The following is a 16,914-nucleotide window of genomic DNA, read 5'->3' as shown; positions in this document are numbered from 1 at the left end:
GCACAGTGGCGTGATCACACTGGCTGCCACAGCACGTCTTTGAGGGGAAGTAACTCACCAGAAGTTTAATAATATATGCAATTGGATTTATGAAGACACCACAAAAGTGAAAAGATGAATATTAAAAAAAAAATATTAACACTTACAAGCTCAAGGATGAATTTCGACACATTGGCAGCCATGTTAAGCATACAAACATTCCTCTGGCCATACAGCACCTCTGCACAGCGTCCATGTGTGGATCTTCACAACATCGAACATGACGGACACGATTGGTGCAAATGTTTCCAACTGAGAGTGCCACACGCGCTTGTCACTACACGTCGATCCCTCGTTCTCTTCCACTCTCGTCCACGCCCTGAAGAGCTTCGTCGCCTCTTACCTTCAGCAGTAAAATAATCGAGGCGACATGATTCACACGTCACATATGCTTAGTTCAGTTGTTGTGTCGGTCAATGCTTTTGAGTGTTTTTGTACGACAAGCGTGTCACTGTGAGAGCCTTGATGAGGCAGATAGAAAAAGATGTGATGGAATGTATAACAAGAAATAATTCAATGTATCTCTGCAGGTAACAGTCCAGGAGGCCTTCAATTTTTTTTTTTTTTTTTTATTATTTTTATGTTCCTGTAACCATTCCATGCCCTCCCTTTCTCCCTCTGTTCTGTGTACTGCCACTAACATTATTATTTCATCTCCCTCGTGGTGTTGTGTCTGCTGTGTGTGTCGGTGGCGCCAGACCCAGCGCCCCGCCTCCGTGCCCACCGTCCAGCAGGTGGACACCAAAGTAAGTCACGGTCACGCTCCCCGCCAACCCTTCGGCAGGAGGGAAGCCTCGGTGTCTTGTTAACTCGACGCTCATTGAGGCGCGTGTGACATTTATTTTATACAGATAGTTGCAATAATCTAGATTAGTATAATACAACAACACCTTAGCCAATAGTTTGCCTGTCATTAACACGAGTCTAAGATTAGAATATAGATATTCACATCTATTTTTCATTAGATGACTAGACTATTGAACACTGGTGAAAATTATAAAATGAGAGAGGGACAGGACACCTTCCGGGTGCAGCTGAGACATGCAGCAACAACACTGCCTCGCTCCACGCCTGGCTTGTGGATCGCCGCGCTCTCCTTAACATACGAGTAGTGTAGTGTTTATTTTTTGTTTTAGTGCTTTATTAAACTTTATCCTTGAGGTAGCAGATGAACTAGGGGGCGATAATAAAATATTTTTTTTTATTTACTATATTTGTATATTTAATTTATATTTCCACTTTGGAGTCAGGCCAAGAAGTGAAGGAATAAGCGAGGAGCACTGCCTTGTTGTGACGCCCCAGAAAGGGAATCATGAACAGATGGTACAAAAGACGTGATTTTTTCGTACCTTATGATGCTCATTCACCTTATCTTAGGTATACACAAATTTCAGAATGTAAACACTTACTTTTAAGCGAAAAGTTTAGCATGGGTAAAGTTGCTGCGTCGCCGCGAATGTGCGCTCCTTACCTGAGTGTTTATTTACTATGATTTTAATTACAAGAATAAAAACTCCTGTAGTTCGAGTCTAGGTTGTCACTGGAGTGGCCTTGACGCAGTGCAGCACTTACTGCTGGATGTGATTTTCATGTACCTATACTGACGCCATGATGGTTAAAAGAAAATAATGACACGAGAACTACAGTCGCTTCACGCTGAGCCTGGCGTAGTAATGTTGCCACCTGAGGACACACGTGCAATATAACACTGCCACTGGGCGATGCTCTCACCCACTGTTTGGCAGACGTATTCCACTCTGTTTTTAAAACGTGCCGCAAACTGACTTTATATTCTTATCGAAACCTTTACTTACACACAAGGTAACGTATTATACATGTGCAAATAGTGAAGTATCTTGCAAGTAACTAAAGGTTTTGGTTGGAATAGAAAGTTGATTCTCTACACATGTGAATGCCTCAGTCGGTCACCGGGTGAGAGCACCGCCCAGCGGCAGTATTACTAGGTTCATGTTTCCTCAGGTAGAAAAATCACTACTCCAGACTCCGCGTGATGGGACAAACATGGTGCTCGTATGTACCAAGACGCAGCAGGTTCAGGCGCCCCACGTACGAATAGGAAGTGTTTGAAGTTTAAACAATCTCGTGAGCCGCTTTCGCTGCTCCTCCGCCAGTATTTTCAGTAACCTGTGTCCCTCCTTCAGAAACCACCGATGAAGCTCCTGATGAGTCCCAAGGGTGTGCAGGACTTCCACGCCGTACAGGAGCACTACCAGACGCTCATGGAACAGGCAGTCCCCACCAGCCCCGAGGTCGGCAAGATTGTGGCGGAGGTGCAGAGTCCCACAGGCAAAGGTGAGGGTGGCTAGGTGGGGTGTGGTGATAAAAGCGACATTTACACACACACACACACACACACACACACACACACACACACACACACACACACACACACACACACACACACACACACACACACACACACACACACACACACACACAACTAGAGGAGAGTAGATAAAGAAACGATATGGTTGTTGTCTTATTAATGTACCAAAAGTAAGAGGAAATTTTGATATTGAATGTTTAGTGTCTGGACAGTCATCATCATCATCAAGAGGACACAGTAAGAAGTTATATGGGAAAAGTCCAAAGAAAAATGATAAGAAAATTAAACTTCTCAGACACGACAATATATGAGCGGATTATATTACTGAAAGAAGTGTAGGTTAAGAAAACATTAAGTATAAAAGAAAATATGATTAAGCAGTACAGAAAGACGGAACATGACGACCTTGACTTCTCTAATAAAAACACAATCAAGTAAGATCACGTCTAGTCATGACCGGTAATTGAATAACACACCACACTCACCTTCACACATGACCAGCAATTGAGTAACACATAACACTCACCTCCACAACTGACTCTCAGATGTGTTGTTGTTGTGTGCAGGAATCAGTAATAACCACCTCCATACTTCCAATGCATTTAGAGTTTTCCCTTGATCTAAAGACCTCTGATCACCTGAGTCTCCTAAAGAAAACCTGAATTGAGATTTTTATTTATTTTCATTTTATACTTATTTATTTTATTTGTATATCTATGTTTTCCTGTCTTTACTTTTTATCCTCCCAGATCAGAAGACTTAAGACTGCAGGGAAAACACAGCATGCAGTGGAAGTGAGAGCATCATACTACCTGACCTCTTACCACGACTGTACTTCCTATTCTCTGCTTCTTCCTCTCCCCGCAGGTGCTGAGCTCTTTGCCAAACGAAAGAAGAGGATGGACAAGTTCATCGTGGACGAGACGACGGTGCAGAAGGCGCAGACCACCACCAGGGCACAGCAGCAGCAGCAGCCGCAGTCCATTGTCACCGATGACCTGGCCGTAAAGAAGTCCGCGGTCGAGGAGAGGAACCGACAGCAGCAGCAGATAATGGTAGGCGGTAGTGATGGTGGTGGTGAAGGGTTATGGCAGGTGATGGTGCTAGCTTATGGTGTTGGTGGTGTTGGTAATGAGGCTTTGTGCTTATGGTGAATGGCATTAGGATGATAGTATGTAGTGGTGGTGGTGGAAGTGATGATGGGGATGAATGTTCATGGCAGTAGTGATGGTGCTGGTGTGTGGTGGTGTTGGTGGTGAGACATTATGGTGATGGTGATATAAGCTATGTAAATGGTGGTGATGGGAATGGCAGTAGGATTATGATGATGGTGATGAAGGTGTAATGATGGTGATGATGATGGTGTAGATCCACGCTGACTTAGAAGTTGAAAGTGAGCAAAAAAAAGAAAAAATAATACTTGCTTGTCCCAATCTCTTTCTTACCTCGCCTTTCCTCTCTGCCAATCCTCAGTTCATTCCTCGAAGACCAGCATCGATTTTTTTAGTTTTATCTTTGTTATCTTTATTTGCATTTTCCTTTCAGTTTTGTGCTTGTGTGTGAAATTTGCCCCCATTACACGTTTTTCTTCTTCTTTAATGTTTTTGTTTCAGATGCATTTGCTTGATTTCACTTTAATGTGTTTAATGCACCGTTTTTCTTTTTTTTTTCTTTTCTTTTCTTTTCTTTCTTCAAGCAGATCCTGAGTTGTATTTCTTCGTTTTCTTCTTTACCTCGTGTTTGGAATTTTATAAAAGTTCTCTCATGTTTTTTTCTTCCTATTATTATTTTTTTTTTCAGCAAGGTTCAGCTTATTTCTTTTTCTCCCCTTTTACGTTAGCTTGTGATTTCTTTATATTCATATGTGTGCTTTATTTTATCAAGTTCCAGGTTCAAATTTATTTTATTTTTTCATTTTTATTTTATTTTTTTCGCTCACTGCATCTCTTCCGTCTCCCTACTGCACTTCCTTCTCATCTCTAATTTCTGGCTTCGGTAACTCAAAAATACTGAGTGCGCTGAATATAGTGTTCTTTTGGGACTGTTGCTATACTTTTGTGGATATTTGTGAGAGAGAGAGAGAGAGAGAGAGAGTTTGTCATTCTTGTGTAATAGTAACTGATGTGTGTAAATCATGGTGGTAGTGATGTACTCTAGTGGTGATGGTGAGGCTGGTAGCAACGTGAGTGTAGTACAGTATGGTGTGTGGTGCTGTGATGATGCAGATGTGGTGCGAATAAGCATTAGTGGTGATATAGCTGTGGTGATGAAAAATAATGATAATAAAGTGAGGAAGAGAGAGAGAGAGAGAGAGAGAGAGAGAGAGAGAGAGAGAGAGAGAGAGAGAGAGAGAGAGAGAGAGAGAGAGAGAGAGAGAGAGAGAGAGAGAGAGAGAGTGTGTGTGTGTGTGTGTGTGTGTGTGTGTGTGTGTGTGTGTGTGTGTGTGTGTGTGTGTGTGTGTGTGTGTGTGTGTGTGTGTGTGTGTGTGTGTGTGTGTGTGTGTGTGTGTGTGTGTGTGCGTGTGCGTACGCGCGCGTGTGCGTAGTGGTGGTGCATGATGGTGGGTGAGCGGGTGAGGACGTGAGGTGGTGACGAGTGACCCCAACAGGAGCAGTTCCTGAGAAGCAGGGAGGGGAGTCTCACCTTGGTCAAGTCCCCGTGGCAGGCGACCATGGAGACGGGCACTCCTGACGCGGCCTTCGACGATAAGAGACAGAGGATAAAGGTACACACACTCCCATGAACACTGCTTAGACACGCTTGTACAGAGAAGCGAGAACCTTAAGGTCGGTTCACGCAGTTGCCTCACCTTATCTTTTACATCATTAAACATTTTGTCTTGATGCTCACTTCTTAGAGATTCACGTCAAACTAACGAAAAAAAAAGTAATAAAAAACGCCTTTATTTGGTCAAGATACTGTTCAGAAATTCTTGAAGTGGGTGGGTGGTAAGGGATGATGAACAGGTTAGCTGCCAGTGTTGCCGACCTGAAGGGACTCCCACATGACACCTCGTGAACACACTGTACAGGAGCGTTGGGCCCGGCCTGGCGACTTGCCTCAATGCCACTTTCATTTTGGCTGTGTATACGAACTGGCATGTGTGTTATTCTGTTGTTATTCCCACCTGAGTACGATACATTCTCTCTCTCTCTCTCTCTCTCTCTCTCTCTCTCTCTCTCTCTCTCTCTCTCTCTCTCTCTCTCTCTCTCTCTCTCTCTAGGTTTGACAGCCCAAGTATTATTGCTGCTTCGTCTTCCTTTCTTAACTTCTCTCCACTGAGCCGTAACCCAGCGGCGCCTCTTCACCGCTCTGCAGTCAAGCGTAACAGTAATGCTTCGTTCCAGGCTGCAGACAAACACTACCAGCAACTCACGCAGCGCAGCTCAGGCCTCTGCTTCCGCCCTTCCTCTGTGAACCATAACTCATTTAATTACGTATATATTTAGTTCAGAATTTCAGCTAAACGAGACCTAACAGCTGACATGCTTCGCTGTAACACCATGTTCTTTTCTATTTTTGTATTTATTTTATTTATTTATTTTTTTTTTTTTTTTTTATGGAGTAAGTGATGGTGGTGATTCAGGGTACTAATATCGAGTGACGCATGGACTCAAGTGCTGGGCTGCCTGGGTCCTGGTGGTGCTGCTGGAGGGAGTGTCCAGTGGTGCTCTCTGGATGGCGGCTTGAAGTCTAGCTATCATGGTGCTTGTAATGTGTGTGTGTGTGTATGTACGAGTTCTTAGATGTGCGTATGATCATCTGTATTGTTTCCTTCTATCTATCTTTTCATTTGTCTTTATCATTTTTTATTTTTTTTATTTATTTGTCTATCTAAACATGATTATTATGATGTTGATCAGCCTTTACATCCGTCTGTCTATATATCTGTTAATTTGTCTTTTAGTCTGTATTTTGTCGATTCGCTTTGCTCAGTTATATACATGATTTCTTACTCTGTCCTGCTACCTCGTTCTCGTTTTCTCTCTTTGCTGCTCAGTCTGCTTTATCTGTATTCGTTCTCATAATGATTTGTTTATCTGCCAGTGTATCTCTTGGTCTCTATTCTATCTGTTCTTCTGTCACTATATCTGTTAGTCTCTGTTCTGCCTGTTCTTCTATGAATGTTTATGGTAATAATTTCTGTCTATCCGTCTATTTGTGTCTGTCCCTGTATCTGCCACTTTATCTGTTCTGTCCAATTGTGATCCATCGATGTATCAGCTGTAATCACGTAGCCATCCAGAAAGCATCCGTCACTTCCTGCCCGCGTTACGGTTGCGACAGAAGCCGTGGTTTGGCAATGTACATCTTGTCTTTACCCTGTATTTATGTACACACGAATATCAACACATACTCACCCAGCACGTTGCACACTTTCCAGGGACCACTATTCAAGCCAGTGAGCAGCGAGCGGCCCGAGGTACCGTGGCTGTGTTGTGTAGTCCCTGTGCACCTCAGCTGTCACTCTTTAGCCTGTGTCTAACCTCTAACACCGTAGACTTTTAGGTAGCAGGGAAATAAAGCCATAAAGCCACGCAGTTGTACGTAATTGTGAACATTCCTTGAGATAAAAAGCCGTAAGAGGAAATGAGGAGTCAGATTCACTCTTCTTATGACTTCCTGTTGCCTTGGCTTTTGGCTTTTTTATGCTTGGTATTCGATCACTTTCACCGGCATAGATGTATATATAGTGTGTGCGTGTACAGGAGACAACTTAGGCTCATGACAAGGAATTGCTAGGAGTCTGTTCCCTATGCAATTCTCTCACTGGGTCAAGGAAGCACCAGTGTTCAATATCAAATACAGCGGGTGGTTACGTGTCGTAGATTGATGTACAGTCGTGGTCAGAAGTCGAATCACCATCACTCACTTCCACTGTGCTTAGTTTTTTTTTTTTTTTTCCTTCAGTGTTAAGTCCCTCGATCTGTTTAGACTGTCACTTGTGAAGCTTTGTAGGAAGTGTGTCAGCAGATCAGGGGACTTAAAATCGAGTCAAAACGCAAAACACATCGGAAGTGAGAGCAGCAGGTTACTTACTGGACTGCTAACCACGACTGTAGTTATCTTTGTAGCATGACCAGATGGTTAGTGTAGTGAACAGTGTGGTATTAATAGTAGTTATTGCAGTGTTTCATAGTAGTGTTGCCGCCATCAAGGTCCTGGAACCATAAGTAGTAATTATTAGTGTTTCTTACTAGTGTTGCTGCCATCAAAATCCCGGAGCCAGCAGTAGTAGACTCTGCAATGTTTCCAAGTAGTGTTGCCGTCACCAAGGTCTCTGAGCCTTTCATATCCACATTATGATTCCTGCCTGCTTTCCAAATACGGCTCCACCATTCAGCCCGAGGTGGTGTCCTCAAGGCCACAACTGAAAGGCCCCGTGCTTGCTGTGGCGTGGAGGCATGAATAGGATCAGTGTGGAAGTATGCACGATGAATATTCGCTCCAGTGCTTGCCATCAGTATGTGAATGGCCCTGAAGTGGACGCGATTAGAAAGGGGAATGTTAGGCACGGGAGGCTTGTCATGGCTGTGTGACTTTCTTGTCAAGGCTCAGATGTATTCCTTAATTCAGGCTACGCTTCTTGACGTGTGTTAACGAGGCACCTGACATCGCTGTGTGTCTTTGTACAATAGTGTATAAATTAGTAAGGTTTAGCGGTGTATATAACATAGAGTTGTTTAGTAGACGTATGTAGTTTGCTAGTAGTGGTAAATAGATAAATTGATGACCTTATAAGCCAACACAGCTGGTATCCGTTTTTGTAATATATTATCGTGTGTATGCCTTAGTAAGCTTCGTATTCTTAGACACTTTGTTCTCTTATCACAAGTATTTTGAAGTGGTGGTGAGATGAATAGTCCCATTGTTGTGGGTATTTTTCCTCTTTAATGGTGAACAATTGTGGAATATTTGTTAAAACTATTACCAGAACCATGCATGAAAACCGCTGAAAATCCCTGACTTCCACTTGAGGCTGTTGAAATTAGTTAAGATGAAATGCCAGAACGTTTTAGAATACGGCTTAGATCATCCCACAGCAGTTTCTCCTTGTAATGACTGCAATACCCAGCGTTGACACATTATTATTATTGAGCGTTGCGTGTCATCTTCAGTCGATGATTCTGAACAGTTCTTTCACTTACAGTACATTTCCAACTTAATGTACTTTTATCCAAGTTTCAGATCATTCACTTAATATGAACACCATAAACAGCCTTAGTGCCACATAACTACTGACGATGTTTGAAACCTATACATTTAAGTTAGTCTCACACGTGTCTTCCCTGCTCCCCGGGAACAGCTGGCTAACACCGTGGTCGAGCGGGCAGACACCAAGCTTGCTGAGGCGTCGTGGCTGGAGCCCCCGAAGCCAATGCCGGTGAGTGAAGAGTGAAGGACACTTGAGCTTAGTGTAGGTCTGGAGCAGAGTAACCTATACTGATTTCCACTGTGCTTTGCCTTTCCTTCGATCCAAACTCCTCTGATATGCTGACAATCTTGCAAAGGCTGACAGATGATAGATTTGAGGTCTTGAGAAATGAGTACTTTATTCTTGACTAAATTTTCAGTAGCTTCCTCCTCTTCCTTTGAATTAACTACTGCAAAACTAGTCAGGAATAAAGAACTCATTCCACAAACTGTATTCCCTTCACCACCTACCTCCAGTTTGTCAGAATGTCCTCATATTCATACATTCTTTACAGATCAGACGGTTTAATATAGAGGGAAAACCTAAGCACAGTGAAGGTATAAAGTTACTTGGCTTATAAATGTGTTTGTACCATTATCACCAGCTTGTCTCTCTCTCTCTCTCTCTCTCTCTCTCTCTCTCTCTCTCTCTCTCTCTCTCTCTCTCTCTCTCTCTCTCTCTCTCTCTCTCTCTCTCTCTCTCTCTCTCTCTCTCTCTCTCTCTCTCTGGATTTGTTGTGTCTGCGTGTAGCTGTTGACTTTCCCAGCAATCTTTCACTTGTAACTGCGCACCTGACGTGACTCCTCAGATATTCCTCTGCAGGTTCATTTCGGTCATGTTATTTTCTATCACGCTTCAGATATTCGGTGGTAAAAAGCAGGGATATTTTTTTTTTTTTTTTTTTTTTTTTTTCTAAATGCAGCTTTTTGTGGCGTTGATTGTCTAGTGTTTCTCTCCATTTTCGTCGCCATTTTTATTGTTATTAGTATTATTTTTTCAGTGTTATAATATTCATCTTTATTTTCTTCAGTAACTTTCGTCATCGTCACTACCACCACCACCTCAATTCTCTCTCTCTCTCTCTCTCTCTCTCTCTCTCTCTCTCTCTCTCTCTCTCTCTCTCTCTCTCTCTCTCTCTCTCTCTCTCTCTCTCTCTCTGCTAGTCTATTCTGGTACCTAAATCAGTTATCTTTACCTGATCTGAAATGTAAATTAGCTTTCAACATCGTTTCTTGCATTTATTTATGGATTTTATTTAATTTCACCTGTCGTTGTTGCAGCACCTGAAGTCAGTCATTCAGTCGATCATTCAGTTCCACATACCATCATCACTCCACAAGTTCCCAATTACTCGCATATCACTCACCACCACCACTTCCACCACCACCACTTCCATCTCCACCATCACAGAACACAACACACATCACTGCTTTACTAACCACCGTTACCTTCCTCCCCGCAGCTGTTGACTCCTCAGGTGACCCCTCAGATGGCCCCCGCGCCTGCAGCTGCTCCGTCAGGTTAGTGCCCTCCACACCTCCGTCACACACTCCCAGGGACTCGCCGCGCACACTACCACGTCAGCACTGCTACCACGAGCCCCTGAGACCTCGTCACTCATTATGTGCTTGAACCGTTTTTTCTCAACTAAACCTCCATTTCTTACACCTTGTTAGACGTCAGGGAGTAAAAATGGAGAATTATTTTATTTATTTATTTATTTATTTATTTATTTTACTTATTTATTTATTTTATTGTTTTTTTTTTTCATGTATGGTCAGCTGCATTTGATAAGACTAAGTGGAGGACTCAAGGGCTTTGAGGTACTCTAGTTCAATCACCTTCAGCTGTTGCTCACCCGCCGCTCGCCACTCACAGAATCTAGTACTCGCAAACTGAGCGGTTCTGCTTCCACTTTGCTTAGATTCATTAATGCTCTTCACACTTTTTGTATATATATATTTTTTATAATGCTGGCTTGGGCAACATCTTCTCTCGGGCCATGCCACTGAGGAATGCACGCCCGTGGTGGGAAGGGCAGTGTGCTGTACGTGGGGACCAGAGCACAGACACGGACGCCATACACCAACACCGTCTGTCCTTTCTTTGTGTATATAATGAATACTGTCGTTTTCTTAGTCACTGATGGTATCGAGTCAATCATTTGCTGTTTATCTTTTTTCTCATAGGTGGCACTTCTCTTTTTATCTAGAGTTTTCATTGAGATTTTAATTTAAAGAGAGATGGAAAGTCACTGATACTTTCTCTCGTGTTGTTATTTTTGATGTAATGTGCTGCTAGACCATCCCCCTCCCCTATGAAGTAGTATTAGTGTCTTAGTCTTTGGTGCGAGGAGTGTTGGTGCATGCTGTGTCTCTGCCGCCCACCACCACCACCACCACCACCTCCACACGCTAACCTCCTCGCCCTTCACATTCACCTGCATGTCTGTGTTTGGCACTCACGCAGTTCTCGCGCACATTCCATTGTTTGTTCCTTATGTTTACGTGAAATTTTACGCATGCTCTGAAAGAATAAATAATAATCATAATAATAATCATGCTTATTTTGTAGCACTAGCGTTTTTATTTTTTCTTTCGTTCTTTCTTTCTCACGTCGCCTTCCACTGTCTGTCTACAGGCTCGTTCACCCTTCCAGACCTGACAAAGATCTTGACCCAACCTTCTAAGCCCAAATCCTCCGAGCCCACATTAGAGCCTAACAAGCCTAAGCCAGTCCCTCCCAAGCCTAAAGCCTGGCACTCGGTGAACCGCGCGGGCAGCGATGACAGCCCGACTCCGGCCCTTCGGGGAGGCAGCCAGCGCACCCCAGCTTCACCTGCCCTCACCTCCGCCACCTGCTCGCCCAAACCTCTTCCTCTTCCTCCTCCTCCTCCTCGTACTTACTCCCCGCCTCAGCCCTTCTCCTCTGTCTTGAAACCTTCATGCAAAGTAAATAAGAGCCAGGCCGTCACTCATTCTGATGACAGCAGGAGTGTCGTGTCCCCAAAATCAGCTGTAAGTGCTGCAGGTCCCCCCGTAGCGCCCCGTCCTGCCTCGGCATCCACTACTGCCTCAGGGGCTCCAGGACATTTCCCGGCACGCCCCGTCGCCTTCCCCAAGCCAGTGCCAGCCACAACTTCTCCTGGCATGAAGAATTTCGTAGTTCAGTCCTCTAAAGCTTCTGTAGAAACGTTATTACTAGATGGAACTAAATTTCATAGCACATCCTGGAGTAATCCTTCTCTGACGCCTTCCTCTGCCTCTCCAGATCCTAAACATATCGATGGCTCTTCCTCTCCGGCATCCAATGCTTTGGCCTCTGTTTCTGTTGCCGAGCGTGGTGGTGGTGCTTTCAAAACATCTCTTACATCAGGGTCTGTGAGACCAAACTCGGTGCCAGCATACCTTCCTGCTTCCCCTTCTCCCCCACTGCCCCCTCCTCGCCCAACGCCCTCCATCAACACACCACCCCCGGTCCTTCCCCGTAAGAGTTGCGCCAAGGAGCAAGTTGAGCTCAAACCCGGAACACCTCCTCTTTACGTGTTTCCTGACGGGAGCGAGGCGTCTTACTTGAACGAGAACGCAATGAACCACCACACCGAGAGCTGCATCCTGGAGGCTCCCCGGGAGGGCTGCCTCCCCACTGCTGGTGGCAAGAACTCGTCGGCAGCCATCGAAATTCTCACTCATGATTGCGCCATTGCCTCGAGCCACCTCCGAAAAAACACAGAGGTTAGCAGGCACACTGAGAGCACAGCACACAAAACTCGTATTGATACTCTCAGCACACAGCACTCTGAAAGCACCGGCACTAGCACTGATCGCCTCGAAAGCCATGTACAAAACAGCACCATAAGTGGTATCCACAGCAGCAGCAGCAGCAGCAGGCCAGCACGACCCACTTCTCTTCCTCTCATATCACTGTCATCACTTGTAAATAGCACCAGCCTTGCTTCCCCCACTTCGCTTCCCTGCAATCCTGCCACTAGTCCGTTACTTTCTGCAGCTTACCCTGGTGCACGCAGCTTCTCCAATGTTGCTTTACTTCAAAACCCTTTTGGTAGTGACATTTCTCTTCCGTGTGTAGTGTCTGCCGCCCCTTGTGTCATGTCGCAGGTAGGTGGCGCTTCTGTCCAAACTCCCGCCTCTCCCCTGCCGGGTCCTCTCCCTGACCTTTCGTCGACTCCTCCAAGCCAGGTACCAGCTTCCTCGAGTCCCACTTCCCGGAGCACTGATGCGCCAAACCCTCTGGAGAATGAACACAAACTCCCTCCAACAAAGATGAACACCCAGAAAGTTCATACAGAAAGGTCTCCGGAATCACAGCCAGACGGCCAGATACTCCACCCAGAGGCAGCTCCCGTCAGCCTCGCCAGTGGATCATTTCATGCTACTCAAGACAAAGAAATCGAGTTGCTGGTCGCAGCCGCAGAAGAAAGCACTAGCAGAGTAGATAAGAGTACCACTAATAAGACTGACAGTGCTTCGGCTCGGCTTCACGAGGTTTATAGAACGAATGCACAGCCTGTCCTCGACAACAATCAGAACGAGGCTTCGCTCTTCAGCTTCTCCCTCGGCATTCCACTAATCGAGATATCGAACGAACCCAGAAAGCCGTCTCTCGAGGAAGAGGAATTGCGAAAATACATGGAGGAAATAAAGTCGACCTTCCAGAATGCACCGACACTGATCGACACCATCGACGTACAAGATTTGAAGCCGCCAGAATATTACCGCAGTGTGTCGCGGGACAGCATGGACCAAGAACTTAATGACGCACACGCCACAGCCGCTCCTGATCCTGTGGCGAAGACCTCCGGAGACATCTTAGGTGGAGAAAGTGACTTGACCCACGCTGACACACAGCATGAGGACAATCCTGTGTCTGACATGTCTGAAGAAAAGGCGTTTCAGAAGCCTTGTGCCGGCTCCTCAGACACAGCTGACAAAAACACGAGTCACTCCGAAAAGGAAATGGGATCGTGTAACGCTAATGTTGGCCAGCCTGAAGCTTTGATTGAGGACGCTGGTTATGGTGGAGACGACGCGCACTCCGAAAAGGAAGAGGAGAAAGACGAGGAAGGGAGAGGCCAGGCGGATGGGGAGTCGCGGCCGCGTTATGGCTTCCGAAACTGCATGGTGTTTACTAGAAGGTGTTATTCACCTACTAACGAGTCACCCTCACCACCGCTCTCCCCGCCGCCTACCAGCACCAACCCTCCCACTCCCTCCGCAGGCCCGGCAGCCATCTACTCCGCCGAGGTGAAGGTGGTAATGCGCTCCTCCCAGCCTCCCACCCCAGCCACGGACGGTGAGTCTCACCTGTCACCTCACAATGAGTGCTGCCCAGAGTTAAATAAAGTTGCACACTTGCACTCCTCCAGGGCGGAAGAATATCGGCTCCTGACTACACTACACACCGCGCATCGACCCCCAATGAAATACAACCCTAGCTTTTTTTTTATTTATTTATTTATTTTTTTATTTATTTAATTTGTTTTTATTTTTATTTATTTATTTTTTTTTTTGCCCACATAGTGTTATAGTGTCTTACGGTGCCTTTTCCCCACAGTGCCTCGGGCCATGTTCAGCCCCGTGGACGCCACCAACAAGCGTAACTCTGCCAGCTTCAACATGGCGGCCAAGGGCTGGGGCACCTACAACAACTTCTACTCACCGATAACCTTCGCTACGTAAAGGCGTCGGGCAGCATGGCCGTCGAAGTGGTCTTGAAAGTCAATCGGCCTGAGAGACGCGACGGAGGAAGTCGCCGTCCGTCCCAGGCCGGCGCCGCTGTTACCGCCGGATGTGTTGTATATTTTCGTCTTCGATGCTCCAAACATCATTACACAAGAGTTTGCGAGTTACATAACATTACTTTCAAGTGCAACGGATTTGTTGCCAAACTGTTAGCTTTAAATATTATGCTTTAATTCTGGCACACAATTTCATCAGTGAGGCGTTACTTTTGAGTTATATATTCTGTGTTCTTTTGATTCTCCTTTCCTTCGTGTAGTTGAGCCGACTTACTGTGGCGCGGCGCCTGAGCTAAGGCCCGCCAGTCTTTCTGTCAACATTTTCGTCTTCCTTTAATGCATTTCATGTACTCATTAGTACTCTGAAGGGAGCGACTCTTTGTGATGAACATCTTTCTTCACGTACCTCTTATTTCCTATCCCTAGTTCGGACCTCTTGGTCGCGCTGTGAGGAAGGGTGCCAAGCTTGGTGACGAAAGGGTATCTTGGACCGGAACTCTCCCCTTCCCCTCGACGATTCATTGTTGTTCATATTCGTGGCCTCACACCCTCCTTCCCCTCAAGGCGCTGCCTGAACTCCTCCTTGGCTATTTGCGAATCAAAATAGTGAGAAGGAAGGTCTGGCGTGGCGGCGAGGCCGGGAAGATGGTGGCGAGAGCGTTAGGGCAGCCAGGGAATGTTTCAGCCTTTGTGTGGTCGTGCCAGCGGGGTCTTCGTCGTCCAGTCCTGCGCGCGTGTGTCATCTTGCCATCAGAGTCTCTCCTCATCACATACTGGTTTAGCTTCATCTCATTAGCCGTCAACACGCTGCCTCGGAAGTGAGTTTCTCGTCAAGAGGCAGCGTAGAGAGTCAAGGCGCTGCGCTGTCCCCCGCAGGGTTGGCCGACTTGTGGGCGGGCATGGGCTGTGCCTCGGCTCCCATGCACCGCCCGCGCCCTGCTCTCACCACACTGCCTTCTGCCATGTATCTTGTGGAAATAATATATAGAGATATATAATTATGTATAAGACTTGACTTTCTTTCCCTCTACTTACGGTTAAGGACATATTTTTTGGTGTTTTAGTAGAAATGGTGGTGGTGTTTGTGGTGGCAGCATTATTATTATTGTTATTGTTATTATTATTATTATTATTATTAGTAGTAGTAGTAGTAGTAGTAGTAGTAGTAGTAGAGTAGTAGTAGTAGTAGTAATGGTGGGGATAGTGATGCTGGTGGTAATGTAATGGTTATGGTAGTAGTAGAAGTAGTAGTAATGGTGGGGATGGCGATGGTGGTGGAAGTAGTAGTAGTATCAGTAGTAGTAGTAGTAGTAGTAGTCGTAGTAGTAGTTGTGTGTGTGTGTGTGTGTGTGTGTGTGTGTGTGTGCTGCCAGTAAGGAGAGCAGTAAGTAACCAGTGCTTCATGTTAGTAAGTGATATACACAAACAGCTTCCTCTCAAAACACTCGATTCTTTCACAAGTAAGCACACGTGTCATATTGTTGAGGTCGAGGGAACGAGAGTGAGTCGCATCAGTGGCTGCAACAATGAAGAATTAGTAGCTATGGAAGGTGATACACACTCGCCTAGTGACTTATGACAATGACTGACAATGAATATCATGAATATCCGTTGTGTATGTAATGCGTCATCATATTTTCACTCTCAACACTAACTGAGCATATTTTATTTAACCAAAAACTCCGAGGACTGCATTCACCACCTGATGTTTCGGCGTCTTATCTCGACAACTCTTGACAAGCTCTAGTCTAGTGGAAGGGCGTAAGTTTCAAGTGGGTCTTCATGATTCTAGCTTTAGCTGAACTAAATTTAATAAAGATTCAGCATCATTAATGAAAACACTTACACAAAACCCCAAGTTCTTCATCTTTGTTGCCTCTGAAAGCGGGCCTAATGAAAAAAAACTTTGTTCATTCATCATTTAAGGATGAATGAAGTATGAACACACACACACACACACACACACACACACACACACAGAAAGAGAGAGAGAGAGAGAGAGAGAAAACGCAACAATGTAAGTGAGGAACTAGAAAGATGAAAGGTGTCGAGAGCGTGGCTTGAGGACGCTGTCTAAACTAAATGGTGGCTTATCTACTTAAGTCGTAATTAAATCCTTAAATGGGTCGCCAGAGGGGCTGACCTGTTAACATGTGAAGGAACTGGTAGGGAAGTTTTTGAATCTATCCTCAACAGGAAGATTCTTAAACATCTATCACTTCACAACCTTCTATCTGATCGCCAGTATGGGTTCCATCAAGGCCGCTCTACTGGTGATCTTCTGGCTTTTCTTACTGAGTCTTGGTCATCCTCTTTTAGAGATTTTGGTGAAACTTTTGCTGTTGCCTTGGACATATCAAAAGCTTTTGATAGAGTCTGGCACAAAGCTTTGATTTCCAAACTACCCTACTACGGTTTCTATCCTTCTCTCTGTAACTTCATCTCAAGTTTCCTTTCTCACCGTTCTATTGCTGCTGTGGTAGACGGTCACTGTTTTCTCCTAAATCTGTTAACAGTGGTGTTCCTCAGGGTTCTGTCCTGTCACCCACTCTCTTCTTATTATTCATTAATGAT

The 16,914-nt window shown here is 45.2% G+C and overlaps 1 protein-coding gene across 30 annotated transcripts in view; it reads left to right on the top strand.

Moving 5' to 3' along the window:
* LOC135099705 (cell surface glycoprotein 1-like) overlaps nucleotides 1-15,348 on the top strand; it is a 164,103-nt gene extending 148,755 nt beyond the window's left edge. For 15 of the 30 annotated variants that reach the window (XM_064002138.1, XM_064002156.1, XM_064002151.1 and 12 more), the window contains 8 exons: nucleotides 738-785; nucleotides 2,202-2,352; nucleotides 3,254-3,441; nucleotides 6,771-6,809; nucleotides 8,694-8,771; nucleotides 10,045-10,102; nucleotides 11,223-13,895; nucleotides 14,157-15,348. In XM_064002138.1, coding sequence (XP_063858208.1) covers nucleotides 738-785; nucleotides 2,202-2,352; nucleotides 3,254-3,441; nucleotides 6,771-6,809; nucleotides 8,694-8,771; nucleotides 10,045-10,102; nucleotides 11,223-13,895; nucleotides 14,157-14,281 — 3,360 coding nt within the window. In that variant the 3' untranslated portion in view covers nucleotides 14,282-15,348. Of the gene's footprint in view, nucleotides 1-737; nucleotides 786-2,201; nucleotides 2,353-3,253; nucleotides 3,442-4,994; nucleotides 5,112-6,770; nucleotides 6,810-8,693; nucleotides 8,772-10,044; nucleotides 10,103-11,222; nucleotides 13,896-14,156 lie in introns of all 30 variants that reach the window. The other 15 variants (XM_064002153.1, XM_064002146.1, XM_064002144.1 and 12 more) reach the window with 9 other exon arrangements.
* Nucleotides 15,349-16,914: the final 1,566 nt, after the last annotated feature.

Source organism: Scylla paramamosain, chromosome 4, assembly GCF_035594125.1.
Source record: "Scylla paramamosain isolate STU-SP2022 chromosome 4, ASM3559412v1, whole genome shotgun sequence".
Taxonomy (NCBI): domain Eukaryota; kingdom Metazoa; phylum Arthropoda; class Malacostraca; order Decapoda; family Portunidae; genus Scylla; species Scylla paramamosain.
Note: the sequence above shows the minus strand (reverse complement) of the source record. Positions and strands in the feature narration are given on the sequence as shown.